The 15,610-nt window shown below is 48.9% G+C and overlaps 1 protein-coding gene across 2 annotated transcripts in view; it reads right to left on the minus strand.

Moving 5' to 3' along the window:
- Positions 1 to 15,610, minus strand: part of LOC137621492 (uncharacterized) — a 92,288-nt gene that overhangs the window by 38,921 nt on the left and 37,757 nt on the right. For both annotated transcript variants that reach the window (XM_068351831.1, XM_068351832.1), the window contains exon 2: positions 7,301 to 7,397. In XM_068351831.1, coding sequence (XP_068207932.1) covers positions 7,301 to 7,375 — 75 coding nt within the window. In that variant the 5' untranslated portion in view covers positions 7,376 to 7,397. The remainder of the gene's footprint in view (positions 1 to 7,300; positions 7,398 to 15,610) is intronic.

Consider the following 15,610-nt stretch of genomic DNA (forward strand, 5'->3'; position numbering starts at 1 on the left):
AGAACCTCGTCATCTAATCAACAGCAGCGGGCGCCCTGACAGATATGGCGCCCATGAAGGCCAAGGACAACCCCGAAAAATGGACAAGGTCCCAAACAGCAACTATAGGACGAAGGACGTAAGACAATCCACAGCAAACAACATATGTTAAGTAATGTGGTACAAAATCTGTAGGTTTTATGATTAACAAATGTGTTGTAGGATTTTGTAAAATTGTGTAGATTAACGAGGTTGTAATTCCGTTTTCTTTAGGTAATGTTAAAGTAAAATGAAGAACACTGATTTTCATGTATTGTTTGAAGAAAGTAACTAGTTTAGTAAAATGTTTTCTGTGTTAAAGATCCAAGTAAAGATTGGTTTTTCTCAAGAGAATAAATAGTCAATGCACTTGTTGTCGTGTGGATAAATAAGAAATTGTTCTTTGCTTTGTGTAAATTGTGGATTTTCACTGCAAGATTTCTTTGATTTGAAGTGATTCATTAATGTTTGCTGTTTATGACATTCGTTGCCAAACATGTTTGATGTAATTATCAAAAAAGTGTGATCGAATGTTGAAAAATTGTGTTAAAATAAGAGTAACAATGACAGTCGTTAGTATTAAATTCAAGAGAAGAAGTGTTTCAATCATAATTGGAATGTAGGATGGTATACAGCTTTCATCTGTAGCTGAATGTGCTTCCCCACAATGTATACAACTTGAATGTTCCGTGCATGCTCCATGACTATTTTTTTCCACAATTGGCACAAACAACTGGCTTATTATTTAGTTTTTCCTTACCCTTCTAGCTTAAATGGCCATACATATGGCAACGATAATATCACAATGGTGTAGGGATGTATGGTTTCACCTTCAAAGATAGCTAACCAGCTTTAATAACATTAGGTGTTCTACATTAATCAAATGTTACAACCAAAGTAGCAAGAGGAACACGGTCTCAAACTCTCTTGCTCATTTTAACTACTACTACTTCTTGACTTTTCAGTTCATCCTCAGTTTCTTTTTCCTCTGTCTAGCAATTCTAGAGCATATATCACAACCCTACTCTGGTTGAAAATGGAATGCAAAACGTATTTGCCACTAAGACCATCCAATGTTGAAACTGCTTTTAATCTTTCACTTTGTATTGAGGATAATGTCTCAATCAAGAGACTTCCATTTCCCTGGGGAAAAATTTTTGGCTGCCCTAACATAAATTAACTATTTCCCTGTTAGCTTTAAAAACATGCTCACATCTTCCATTTTCAAATTCCAAAATGAAAAAAAAAATTCATAATTCACTACTTCGCAGTGACCAGGTAAAACTGCTTTTCTATATTTTTTCTATCCTGTCATCATTTCTTCCTTTCTTTCTCTTCTTCTCTAGTGTTTTCTTATAATCATTCTTTACATGACATGAATAAGGTTCGAATGTTAAAATATTAGAACCTGAGAACCTGCATTGGAGTTGTCTGTACCGACATCCATGCTTGTATTTTCCCGGTTGTCACCAGAGTGGTTTGTTTCTAAAGAAGGAGCTAGCTGGTTATCCCCCTCTTCTCAAAGGATATCAGTCCTCCTATTCCATGTGGCTCAACTTGAGAAAAGGTTTCGCGAGGACTAGTGCTCTATTAGAGAGGGGCTGCCTCTCTTTAGGGGGGACATGCACTGGTCAATAGGGGTTACCACTCCCACCGACAACTCCAATGGATGGCATCACTAATTACCCGCAATAATAGGATGACTTGAAACTGGATCACTCTTAACAGACTAAGACTGCACCCAATGGGATCTGCCAGAAGGTGATGGTGTCTAAATTTGAAGAATATACAGTAAAGAAACTGGTCAATATTCTAATAATGGTCGTCAACAAAATTCAGATAGAACAAGAAGAGAAAAAATTAAATAGAAAAGAAGGCTTATGAGGTCCAGTCTAGGTCTGGGGTCTCAGAACTGGCCTTAGTGGTATGGTTGTACCTGAAGGGGTGGATAATCACCCCACCACCATTGCCCAGCCCATCATTGAGAATCTCAAGCCCCTCTACAACATCAATGTGCTGGACCATCAGAAGGGTCTAAGTGCTGAAGGGTTGCCACCAAATTTGCTAGGATCAGCCAATTGTCGAAGTATCATAAGAGATAGATGCTGATCCTGTGAGCCTAAGATGACACAAGGGTGAACACCCTGGTGAATACCTGGGGTACTGTGGAAAGACCAAATCCCAGCACCTTGAATTGGCATTGCCTGTTCTAGTGTATGATCAAGAGATACTTCCTTGAAGACGGATGGACCGAGATCTGGAAGTATGTCTTTGAGATACAGTGTGCACATGAAGTCATGTGGTCTTACCATTTGTCTGTCCGTGTCTGCAGTCTCCATTCTGAACAGAGTTTGAAGAACGAACTTCTTCAGAGACGAGATATTGATGACTGGTCTCCAGCCTCCACACTTTGGCACAGAGAGCCAGGCCCTATGAGGATCCCTTCTTATAGGAGCTCGATGGAACTGGATCCCGAGTAAGTGGAGGGAGAGATTGAGTGAACGGGACGCAATACCCTGAACGAAGCATGAAGACTGTCCATGGTTCGGCCCCGTGCTGCATCCACCTCTACCAATGGCGTTGCAGGCGTCCCCCTATCAGTGGCCCAGAGAGAGGATTGCCCTCCTTAGCGGGAGCAACCTCTGCCGCGCCCCCCCAACCCCTACTACTTTAGCCTCCTCTACAGGACTTAAAGCCCTTTTGGTCTTTAGCAGGAAAGGGCTGTTTAGACACCTTCTTGGAGTACCCTGCTGTTCGAATGGTCAAGGGTTTAGATGTTTGAGACTGTTTCCTAGGCATCATTGGGGCCTTGATGCTGGACTTGCTCCACCATTCAGCGCCCTCTTGACCTCTTCCGGGTTCTTGAGCCTGGTAACCTCAACCTGGGAGACCTGCCTATGAGACCTTTAGATCACCGCATCCCATCGCCTGAAAATAGTGTTCTTTCCCAGGTTAACAACCTGGTGAGCAAGGAATTTTATGGTGAGGGTGCCAGATAAAAGGAAGGTTTCCATGGACTTCCTTGTAGAATCCTTGGACAAATTCTCAATTCTAACAAGGTAACCCACTGATGACAACCACAGATCCAGCCACGAGGTAGCCTGCATGACGTACTTCGCAGCCTTTTCCATGTTTAGGATCTCAGACGCTGAAAAGGAGGCTGAAGCCCAGTAAGCCTCTCAGACACTGAAAAGGAGGCTGAGAGCCCAGAAAGCATCTCAAACAAGACTTCCCTTGAGAGAGACTACCGAGGAGTCCAGAGGCAAAGCCGATAGGGAATTGTCTGAGACCTCGTAATACCTCCTCTGCAGGACGAATGGTGGTGGGAGGCGTTTAGAGGATAATCCCACTCGAAGCAGACAAGAGGAGCCAGCAATCTGAGAGAAGGTCTTTTTTGTGGCCGCCATCATCCCCTTTGACCAGGGCAGAGCAGCTAGGACTTAGGAGGTCTATGGCTGCCATAGACATGGTCTAGGACCGTGTCCTTGCCCTCCTGAGGAGCCTTCTCTGGCTCAGCTTACCCATTGATGCCCCAGAAGGCTTACTCTGACTCTCTCTGCTTGGCTTCCGAGATGAACTTAGGGATAGCAGGCCTCCGGAAATATTTGTCTTCCATATCAAAATCCTCATCCACTTCCAAGCTCTCACCAATAGGAGCCCGGGGTAGGTCAAGGTCATCAACACAGGGAATGTCACTGGCAGACATTCCTGTTGCAGGGGATGACCCGTGAGCCCTCTCTTGAAGAAGAGCTGCCCTTGCCTTTGCATTCTTTGAAATGGTCTTTGTGACCTTAGACTCTTTGCGAGGCGGCAGGAATTCCTCCAGTGGAGAAGGTCTGGGAGGTTCTTGCTATCGCAAAGTGGTCTGAGCCTCTCTTGCAAAAGGCTCCTCGTCTTATTCTGATGGTCTGGATACTGGTTTAAGTTCTGGCAGGACCACCTCAATACGAGATGGTCAGAACCTTGGCACCACGAAAAACTCCCACAGGACTCTAAGCCTCAGCTTGCAAGAGGGTGGACGAGATCAGCCTGAGGAGTAAAATTCCTCAATCTCCTTTTCTGCTTCATCGTCAGGACCAGGGTGAGCATAAGCTGCGAGAAGTCCTGTTGGATGTTCAAGGACATTCTCGCAGCTTCATGAGGTCTTTTGAAGATAAAGATGATCATGGGAGGGTCCAGGACTAGAAAAGAGACAGGTATCATACAGTCAGATGGAGAAGAAGAAGCAGAGAGGGAGACCAAGTTCTCCAAAATCCTCGGGGTTGACTCAACTGCTGTCTGCTTAGGAGGTTCTGGCTACTGTACTGTTACCTGATACTGCTTGCTTGACCACCTAGACCAAGATGTCAAACCATGATGGTGGTTTCCCCACAGTAAACAGGTACGGCGTGTCCTTGAGAAGACCTATAGGTGGAGAATGCCTCTTTAGGGATCGCTTATCCGGTGCAAGGCGGAAAGGGTTCCTGAAAGTCTTCATCAACATTCTTGGGTGGTCGAACTGGAGTTATGGGCAGCCCGCAAACTTGTTGGGAGGTTCCCTGAATCCCTCTGGGAAAGGGATCGGGCAACTGCCTCTTGCTAGTAAGTTGGGGAAACATGCAGGTTACTCTGGAACAGTCGATGATTGATTACAAACCATGTCCCAGGGCTGTCGAATTGGAGAAGCCAGATCGCTTGAGGGAGTGTAACTTTCCCTTGCGAATCATGGCGATTGCGCAAGAAAGAGTGGGAATCGCGTGAGGAAGATGGAATAAAGCGCGCTGGCAAGTGGCAATTACATTAGGAGACCTGCATGAAAGAATACGACGAGCTGGCGAATGACGATCAAAAGCTTACGAACGGCGAGCAACATGTTAGCAAATGACACGCTGGAGATCTGAAAGCTGAAGATCGGCGAGATGGAGAACGTCGCGCTGGTGTGTGAGATGAAGCGTGGCGCGCTGGCGAGCAGTAAGATACAGCGTGATGTGCTGGTAAGCGGCGAGATATAGCATGGCGTGCTGTTGAGTGGTGAGATATATCGCGGCGTGCCGGTGAGCAGCCAGCTGAGGAACGTTTAGCAGGCGAAGGGCGAGCTGGCGAACGGCCCGCTGTTGTGTAACAATAATGATGACGAATGATCGCACGCCGAGGAAGAGTGCAGTAAAGTAGAACATCGAACAGCTGGTGAACGATGAGCAGGCGAGTGATGATCACAAGCTGGTGAACGATGAGCAGGCGAGTGATGATCACGAGCTGGCGAACAACGGTCAGGAGAGTGACGATCACGAGCTGACGCATGGCGAGATGATCGTCTATCTCTGGAAGGAGAACGCTGCTTCCTGACAATAGGTGTTGGCGAACGTCTGGATGGGCGAAGGGGAATATGGTTGCTAGAAGATGAAGAGGTCCTGAGGTGGCGAAAACTCTCATCGTCCGTAGCAGATCGGTGTCAGGGTGGCGAGTGGGCAAGCTGGTCTCATGAGAGGCGATCCTTCGAAGGGGAATCACTCTGTGAAGGACTAGCAGGAGCAGCAGAGGGCGAAATGGGCCTCACAGACAGCAAGCGTATCAACCACGGCGTACAAGAAAAAGAACTTCTATCTCAGAGGATGCAGGAGAAGGTTTTCTCTGTGACCCCGCTGAAGAGACTCTAACAGAATGTCCTTCTAAGATGGCCCTGCAATCCCCAGCAACAGCCAAACTGCAAAACAGAAGAGAAGGGCTGACCCCAGGGCAGGAGCGAAGTTGCTTCTCTAGGGGAAGCAGCTCCGTCCCCAGAACTTCAGTGTTGCCCAGGTGATAGTTAGTCAACACTACTATTCGACCAGTCTTCAGAAGAGACGAAACAAGCAGGAGCTTTGGGAAGAGACAGGGGGGTCAAGGAAGAGGTCTGGGGTTTCTTCACTCTCGAGGAAGACCCCAAAGAAGAGGAATCTCTCTCAGACCTTTCCTTGCGACAACTCCTAAATCTCTCCCGCTGGGAGGATGACCACTCCAAACACTCCTTGCAGGTGTTACTCTGATCGCATCGCCATCCTCGGCAACCCGGACATAATAATTGGGGGCTGGTCTCAGCGCAGGACTTGAAGGTAACGCAAAAGTATTCTTTAAGTTCTGTGCAGATTTGCATTAGGACGGCATGAAGAAGAAACACGCACACCTGAAAAGAGACAAAACCTGAGAAATTAGTTTATGGCAAAGTTTGTTGGGAGGCAGAGCGGGGACGTCCGTTCTCAGCTAAGACAAAAGAGAAAATGGTTGAGACACACTGGTGTGAGTGAATGGGGTAGCCGGCAACCCCTACTACCAACAGTTAACTAGTACATTCGGTAGTTGCCACCTGGCTTAAAAGTCTTATGGCTAGTCTTCCATCTTCTCCAAAAGATAATCCCAATAAATAGCGTAGGGTTTGCATTGAGTGTCGAAACAAACTAGGTATACTGTAAAAATAATTCCCAGTTTTCCTTTTCTTTTGCAAGGCTTAATACTAAAAGAACTGCCTTCCCAAAGTTTCATTCTGCTTTGACCAAAATGAGGAATGATCTTCCAAATCAAACAGTTGAATCTGGAATTTCAGAAGTTGAAACTTGCTGCAAATATCATTTTGTTGAGCATGTTGAAATTCTCTTACTAATGTGGATTTTGCATCCCAGAGTATCTCTGTGACACCATTTATTACATTCTGTATAAATTACAGACTTCATCACAAACTTTTCTTACAACAGCAACATGACCATTCCCCTGACTGTATTTTTCATTTGCAGTCATCATTAGATTGGTTTTGGTTACAATGATTTACAACCATTTCTCCTCTACTCCTCTCTTCCCCCTTTTAAACCATTAAACCACTTCTTTCTTTAAATTCTACATTCCTTTGCAGCATCTTCCATTGGCTTTTGATACCCCTACAACTACCTTTACTCTAGCCACTACCTTCCCTCAAAACATTTAAGTAGAGTAACATCACTAACTTTATTAGTATCTGGTACACACCTTCCTTTTTTTAAGCGATTTATTTACTTGTCTTGGTACTCTGTTGAATGCCTATTCAAGGTCTACAAACATGCAGTACAGTCCCTTACTCTTTGAATGGTACTATTACTGAAAAATTTTCTGTTGTTCTCTTAGGTTTGAAGCCAAACTATTATCAATCTTTTTTTTTTATTTTCATCTTTCCTCTAGTATATTTCCTAATAATTTCTAGCATGTTCAATAATACTATATGCCAAGACAAGGTGACGGGTAGGTTTTATTTGCATCTTCAACTGGCAACAGTACACTATCATAGTATTGTTTTTACCTCATCAACATCCTCTTCCTCTAAAGCCATCTCTCCTCCTCCTCCTGCAGCAGACCAGCTACCAGCATCACTCATTTTGGTTTATTTTCCTTTGTACCTGCAAAAGAATTAAAATCAAACTTGATCGAGCTAGTTATAAATACATTCCTCAAATTCTCCAATAGTTAAAATCATTACCTTTCTTAAGAATTGTTTCAGTTATAAAACAATCAAATTTAATGGTGCCTTTAACTCTATTCTTAGCCAAAATCTATAAAAAGGCCAAACTGCTAGCTATAATATGACCAATTCGGAGATCATTTTTATTTTTCCTAACTATACATACCTTTAGCTATTTATTAGGGGTTATTACTTTTAGCGAAGCTGAAAGGACAAGACATTAAAATTTAGCAAGGATTAACTACCCATACCGCTAGTTAGCGGGGGTAGAGGGGGTAGCTTGCTACTGCTCCCGCTCACACACCGGTGATTTAGCTCACTTTGCTTGGAGGTAAGACTTCAAGAGGGATAGGGCTGGAGGGTATGTTTGTATAAATAGCTAAAGGTTTGTATTATTATTATTATTACTAGCCAAGACACAACCCTAGTTGGAAAAGCAAGAAGCTATAAGCCCAAGGGCTCCAATAGGGAAAAATAGCCCAGTGAGGAAAGGAAATAAGGAAATAAATAAAAGATGAGAAAAAATTAACAATAAATCATTCTAAAAACAGTAACAACGTCAAAACAAATACTGTATGTCATATATAAACTATAAAAAGACTTATGTCAGTCCGTTCAACATAAAAACATTTGCTGCAACTTTGAACTTTTGAAGTTCTACTGATTCAACCACCCGATTAGGAAGATCATTCCACAACTTGGTCACAGCTGGAATAAAACTTCTAGAGACATAGCTACGCCCCTGACATCGTGGGCTCTGGGGGGGGGGGGGGGGGACGTGAAGGAGGAGGGTCCGGATTCAGTGCATGGTCTAAGACCTTGCGAATCCAAGCAGAGATGGTATTCTTAGTGACCCTCCTCTTGTTCCTCCCTGTGCTGACGAAAAGTGCAGACACATGGGGACGGGCTGCGGCTGTTCTCTTGAGGTACAGCCTCAAACTCCTCACTGAGCAGAGTAAGAGATGATCAGGGTCATCAGTTACAGAGCGGAGACTCGAAATCTGGAAGGAGTCGAATCAGGGATCCGCTGCTCCCAGATTTTGAGTCTTGGCAACAAACTCAGGGACGAAGCTGAACGCTACCTCTACACATCTCCTTGAATGGGCAATGTTGTATGAGAGACCATGAAGTTCACTGACTCGCTTGGCTGAAGCTAAGGCTAGTAGGAACACCGTCTTCCAAGTAAGGTGGCGATCTATTGCCTGGCGTAATGGTTCATAGGTAGGTCTCTTTAGAGACCTGAGATTTCGAAGCACGTTCCACGTGGGAGGTCTCACTTCAGTCAGAGGACAGGTAAGTTTGTAACTCCATATGAGTAAAGAAAGTTCTATTGATGAGGAAATATACATTCCATTGAGTCTCAGAGCTAAGCTTAAGGCTGAGCGATAGCCTTTAACCGCCGAGACTGAAAGTCGTATTTCCTCACACAAATACACAAGGAACTCTGCTATTGCTGGAATAGTGGTATCGACATGAGAAATATCCCTTCCACGACACCAACAATAGAAGACCTTCCACTTTGCCTGGTAGACTGCTGCTGATGATTTCCGCAGGTATCCAGACATCCTACAGGCAACTTGTTGCGAAAATCCTCTCTGAGTGAGGAGATGCCCTGTGGAAGATGTTGGCATGTGGTTGTTTGAGTAGATCGTGTCGTGGAGGGAGTTCTCTTGGAGACTCCGTCAGTAGATGCAGAACGTCCGGATTGATTGATTGATTGATTTGAAGTTGTCTGGCATCCTGACATCGAAGGTCATTGACGCCGATATCATTTATTATAAGTAAAGATTAAAGAATACTCAAATAAAACCAGAGAAGTAAATACAGTAATGCCTCACAACACAAAATTAATTTGTTCTGGAGTGGCTTTCGTAAAATGACAAATTCGGAGATAATTTGTATTTTTCCTAACCATACAAACCTTAGCTATTTACATAGGGTTTACTTTTCGGCGTAGCTGAAATGACGAGCCATTAAGATTTTAACGAGGGTTAACTACCCCCCGCTAGTTAGCCGGGGGTAGGGAAGGGGTAGCTTGCTACCCCTCCCCCCCACACACCTGTGAGTTGTCTCACTTCACTTAGAGGTAGGACTTGACTTGGGGGACAGGGCTGGTGGGCAAATATGTGTAAATAGCTAAGGTTTGTATGGTTAGGAAAAATACAAATTATCTCCGAATTTGTCATTTGTTCCGTAACCGAAATACAAACCACGCTATTTACATAGGGTGACTTACCCTTTAGGAAGGGCGGAAAGTCCCCAGCCTTACTGGCTTTGGCTTTACCCGGGGACCCGAAAACCGAGTGAGCAGTACTCGAGAAAGGGGGTCCCTGCACCTCACAAGTTCCTTGCTACGCAAGGAACGTGTGGCCTATATAAGTTGTGTGTGGAGGAAAGAGCGTGACTCGTCTTATGAAGTTGACCTTGAGACCTTTAGATACGAATCCAGGATAGGAGGTTCCCAATACCACCTCGTCAGGGTATGGGGGACGCGACAGTATTAAGTTTAATACTAGGAACACAAGGAAGCATGGTTTACCTGCAGAGGTTGAGGTCAGCTATGCGGAGACCAGGATGCTGCTTCCCCAAGAGAGGGGAGGATGAAGAAAGTAGTAAGGGTCAGACATACTCTTTCATTCACGCAGACTAAAACCGGGTAACAACGCCCTCAACCTACTGCTACTTGTCCATAAAGGAGCCTGAGGTTAGGCCAGCTGTTGTGCAGCCATCACAGGGCCGATAGAAAAAGTATCGAGGCTCCTGTGGGTCACGTCCTGCAGGTAGTGGGCTGTGAAGGTCGTCTGACGCTTCCAGACCACAGCTTGAAGTACCTGCGTCACAGAGAAGTTTCTCTTGAAGGCCAGGGACATAGCGATGCCCCTGACGTCGTGTGCCCTAGGGCGACGTGACGGAGGGGGATCCGGATTCAAGGCGTGATGGATAACCCTTCGAATCCAAGCCGAGATGGTGTTCTTGATGACCCTCCTTTTCGTCCTGCCTGTGCTAACAAACAATGCTTGCACCTGAGGACGAACTGCAGCTGTTCTCTTCAAGTAACACCTCAGACTCCTCACTGGACATAGTAGCAGCTGGTCTGGGTCGCTTGTTACAGAACGGAGACTCGCGACCCTGAAAGAGTCGAACCGTGGGTTCGACACTCCAGGGTTCTGAGTCTTGGCAACAAACTCAGGGACGAACCTGAACGTTACCTCCCCCCATCCCCTTGAATGGGTGACGTCGTACGAGAGACCACGAAGTTTACTAACTCGCTTGGCAGAGGCCAAAGCGAGCAGGAAAGCCGTCTTCCAAGACAGGTGGCGATCAGAGGCCTGGCGTAATGGTTCGAAGGGAGGTCTCTTAAGAGCCCTGATGACCCGAACCACGTTCCAAAGAGGAGGTCTCACTTCCGACTGAGGGCAGGTAAGCTCATAGCTACGTATGAGTAAAGAGAGTTCCAGCGAGGAAGAAATGTCCACTCCTTTCAGCCTAAAAGCCAAGTTTAAGGCTGAGCGATAGCCTTTCACCGCTGAGACAGAAAGGCGCATTTCCTCCCGCAATTAGACGAGAAACTTCACTATTGCTGGAATAGTGGCATCGAGTGGAGAGATACCCCTCCCACGACACCAACCACAGAAGACTCTCCACTTCGCCTGGTAGACTCCCTCTGAGGACTTTCGCAGGTGCCAAACATCCTCTCTGCAACCTGTTGAGAAAAGCCTCCCTCTGTGAGGAGACGCTGGACAGTCTCCAGGCGTGAAGCCGAAGCGATGCTACGGCTCTGTGGAAGATGTTGCAATGTGGTTGTCTGAGTAGCTCGTGTCGTGGGGGAAGTTCTCTCGGGAGCTCCGTCAGGAGCTGCAGAAGGTCTGGGAACCATTCCGCGTGATGCCATAGCGGAACTATTAGAGTCATCGACAAGTCTCTTAAGAGCCCTGAGGACCCGAACCACGTTCCAAGGAGGAGGTCTCACTTCCGACTGAGGGCAGGTAAACTCATAGCTACGTATGCGTAAAGAGAGTTCCAGTGAGGAAGAAATGTCCACTCCTTTCAGCCTAAAAGCCAAGCTTAAGGCCGAGCGATAGCCTTTCACCGCTGAGACAGAAAGGCGCATTTCCTCCCGCAAATAGACGAGAAACTTCACTATTGCTGGAATAGTGGCATCGAGTGGAGAGATACCCCTCCCACGACACCAGCCACAGAAGACTCTCCACTTCGCCTGGTAGACTCCCTCTGAGGACTTTCGCAGGTGCCAAACATCCTCTCTGCAACCTGTTGCGAAAAGCCTCCCTCTGTGAGAAGACGCTGGACAGACTCCAGGCGTGAAGCCGAAGCGATGCTACGGCTCTGTGGAAGATGTTGCAATGTGGTTATCTGAGTAGCTCGTGTCGTGGGGGAAGTTCTCTCGGGAGCTCCGTCAGGAGCTGCAGAAGGTCTGGGAACCATTCCGCGTGATGCCATAGCGGAACTATCAGAGTCATCGACAAGTTGACCGATAGTCTGGTCCTGTTGAGCACCCATATCATCAGACAGAACGGTGGGAAGGCGTACACGTCGATGTTGTCCCACCGTTGTTGGAAAGCATCTTGCCAGAGTGCCTTGGGGTCCGGGACTGGGTAGCAGTACAGGGGCAGTTTGAAATTCAAAGCTGTCGCGAACAGATCCACAGTCGGGAAACCCCACAAAGTCAGGACTTTGTTGGCTATCTGAGGATCCAAAGACCACTCGGTACTCACTATCTGCAAAGCCCTGCTCAGACTGTCGGCGAGCACATTCCTCTTGCCAGGAATGAAGCGAGCTGATAGTGTTATTGAGTGGATTTCGGTCCACCTCAGAATCTCTACTGCAAGATGGGATAGCTGCTGCAAAAAAGTACCTCCCTGCTTGTTGATATAAGCCACTACCGTGGTGTTGTCGCTCATCACCACCACGGAGTAACCCACCAGGGTCCGTTGGAACTGTTGAAGAGCCAGGAAAACGGCCTTCATTTCTAGCAGGTTGATGTGCAGGTACTTTTCTGATTCTGACCAAAGGCCTGAGGTCCTCTGGTTCAGAACGTGCGGCCCCCACCCTTCTTTTGACGCGTCCGAAAACAGTGTCAATTCCGGGGGGAGGACAAGAAGATCCACTCCCTTTCGCAGGTTCTCGTCGACCAGCCACCACCGCAGGTCTGCCTGTTCCGAAGGTCCTATCGGGACCAGGAAGTCCGGGGAATCGGATCCTTGATTCCACCGGGACTTGAGCCGCCACTGCAGGGATCTCATCCTGAGACGGCCGTTTGGAACCAGACGGGCCAGGGAGGACAGGTGACCTAAGAGACGCAACCACGATTGGGCAGGAAGCTCTTCTCGCCTGAGGAAGGGTTCCGCCACCCTCCTCAGCCTTGCTATCCTGTCGTCTGATGGAAAGGCCTTGTGGAGATTGTCTAACAACATGCCTAGATAAACCAGTCGTTGGGACGGCTGAAGAGAGGACTTCTCAAGATTTACCACGATCCCCAGATCCTGGCAAAGTCCCAGAAGCCTGTCTCGGTGTCGAAGAAGGGTCGACTCCGAGTCTGCTAGGATCAGCCAGTCGTCCAGATAACGGAGGAGACGGATGCCGTTCCTGTGCGCCCACGACGAAATCAGGGTAAACACTCTGGTGAACACCTGAGGTGCTGTGGAGAGACTGAAACACAGCACCTTGAACTGGTAGGTCTTGCTGTCTAGGCAGAATCTCAAGTACTTCCTGGAAGACGGATGGATTGGGATCTGGAAGTACGCGTCCTTCAGATCCAGTGTGCACATGAAGTCTTGTGGTCTCACCGTAAGTCTGACCGTGTCCGCTGTCTCCATGCTGAACGGAGTTTGCTTGACAAACTTGTTCAGAGCTGAGAGGTCGATGACAGGTCTCCAGCCTCCAGACGCCTTCTTTACAAGAAAGAGTCGGTTGAAGAAGCCTGGGGAGCCGTCGACAACCTCCTGGAGAGCATCCTTCTTGAGCATGGTCTCGACTTCTGCCCGAAGGGCTAGCCCCTTTACCGATCCCATGGCATAGGAGCTCAACGACACTGGATTCGCTGTCAGGGGAGGTTGAGATGTCGTGAATGGGACGCGATATCCTTGGCCGATCACGGAGACCATCCAAGCATCGGCCCCATGTTGCTGCCACCTGTGCACGCAACTTTGAAGGCATCCCCCCACAGGTGGACACGAGGGGGGACTGCCACTCCTAGCGTTTGCGGCCGCGGCCGCTCCTTCTAGGAGTCTTGCCTCCCCTGGAGGACTTCACCGCCCCTCTTGTCCTTGGCAGGAAAGGGCTGGGGCTTAGACACCACTTTCTTAGCTTCCGGCGCCTGCTTCGGTGTCTTGCGAGGCTGCTGCTGATGTTGCTGTGGAGCTGGAGGCTTGTAGGGCCGAGATGCAAGGGCCCTTTGGAGGAGGGAGTCCTGACTCGACTTCCTCCACCTCTCAGCTGTACGTTCCATGTCCTGGGGCTCAAACAAATTCCCCCCGAGGAGGGAGGCGTGTCTGAGCCTGTTGACGTCCACGGCGGGGACCTTCGGATGGATCTTCTCGGTCACCGCATCACGACGCTTGAGCACCGAGTTGGCCCACAGGTTGGTAACCTGATGTGCCAGGAACTCGATGGAGCGAGTGCCCGAGAGGAGGAAGGTCTCCAGGCCCTTCCTATTGCTCTCCTTAGACAGATCCTCAGAGCGCAATAGGATGCCCAGAGATCCTAGCCAAACATCCAGCCACGAAGTGGCCTGCATGGCGCACTTCGCGACCTTCTCATGGCTTAGAATCTCGACGCCGAGAACGTCACCTGCCGGGCGGAGAGCTTCTCAAGAGGAACTCCCCTAGTCAGCTCTTCTACCGAATAGTGGAGGGGAAGAGCGAGGCTAGACTCCATGATCTCAAAATACCTCCTCTGCTGGAGACGAGGAGGTGGGAGGAGTTTGTTCCCGGCAGAGGAACGACTGGAGGTAGCAAGTACTGCGAGCTGAGCATTGGCCCTGGCTCTGGCACTCTTCAGCCCCTGGGACCAGGGCAGAGCCGCGCTGGCCTTTGGGGGCTTCTGAGTCCCATAAACCTGATCCAGGACCGTGTCCTTGCCTTCACGGGGGGCGATCACAGGGTCCATGAACCCGTTGAGCTGTCTCATCAGGCCAAGGACCTGCCAGAAGGCATGCTCAGACTCTTGCTGCTCCCCTCCCTGCGGACTGGCAGCTAAGTCTCCTGTCCCCGGAATCTCTTCCTGGGGACACACGTGGACGTTCTCCCGGGGTCTAGCTGGTTCCTGACGAATACGTGCAGAAGATTTCGGCAACGTCTTGGAGTCCTTGGGTTCCCTCCTGGGCGGGATACAAGACTCCAGCAAGGTGGTCTGGTAGGCACCCTCCGCGCGAGACGATTCTCCTCCACGAGGAGGTGACTCCCCCCTTGGTGCTGAGGGGGAGACCGCCACCTCACTGGACTCTCCCGAGGACAGAAAAGCCTCGTCCACAGGAGAAGGAGAAAACGACTGCGAAGGGGACGGGGCCTTCCTGACAGACCTCTTAGGAGCCAACTTCTCCCTGGGAGAAGTCACCACGAAGTCCACTCCTCTCCTTCTCTTCAGCGGGGGCGAGGCCGTCGCTGGTTTGTGTCCTGGATCGGCAAGTGCCGGCTTCGTAGCCTTCACTAACGCCCGCATCAAAGGACCAAACCAGGACTGCCGAGACACGGACACAGAGTCCGAAATTCCCGCTGGAGGGAAGGGGATCGGGCGATCCTTCGGAGTGGACACCACTGGACCTGCCTGTAAAAAAGAAGGGGAAGAAAGTTGCCTTGACCTCTCCGAAGGTCCTTCCTTGTCCTGCAAAAGTGACCTGCGCTTAGGAGGAGGCGATCCCGACTGTGACCTGGCGACACGCGTCCCTGCTGCTGCCGCGAGCTGCGGAACCCGACGCGAACGGGGGTCGTGCTGACGCTCGCGCGAGGGCGACACGAAAGAGTCGCGCGCGAGGGGCTGTTGGAGCGCGGGCGCGCAATCGCGCGGAGACAAACGAGTGCGGGCGGGCGAGCTGGCGAGTGAGCGCGCTGGCGCGTTGGCGAGTGAACGCATTGGCGCGTGGGTAAGTGAACGCGTTGGCGCGTGGGTGAGTGAACTCGTTGGCGCGTGGGCGAA

This window comes from Palaemon carinicauda, chromosome 28 (assembly GCF_036898095.1).
Source record: "Palaemon carinicauda isolate YSFRI2023 chromosome 28, ASM3689809v2, whole genome shotgun sequence".
Lineage (NCBI taxonomy): Eukaryota > Metazoa > Arthropoda > Malacostraca > Decapoda > Palaemonidae > Palaemon > Palaemon carinicauda.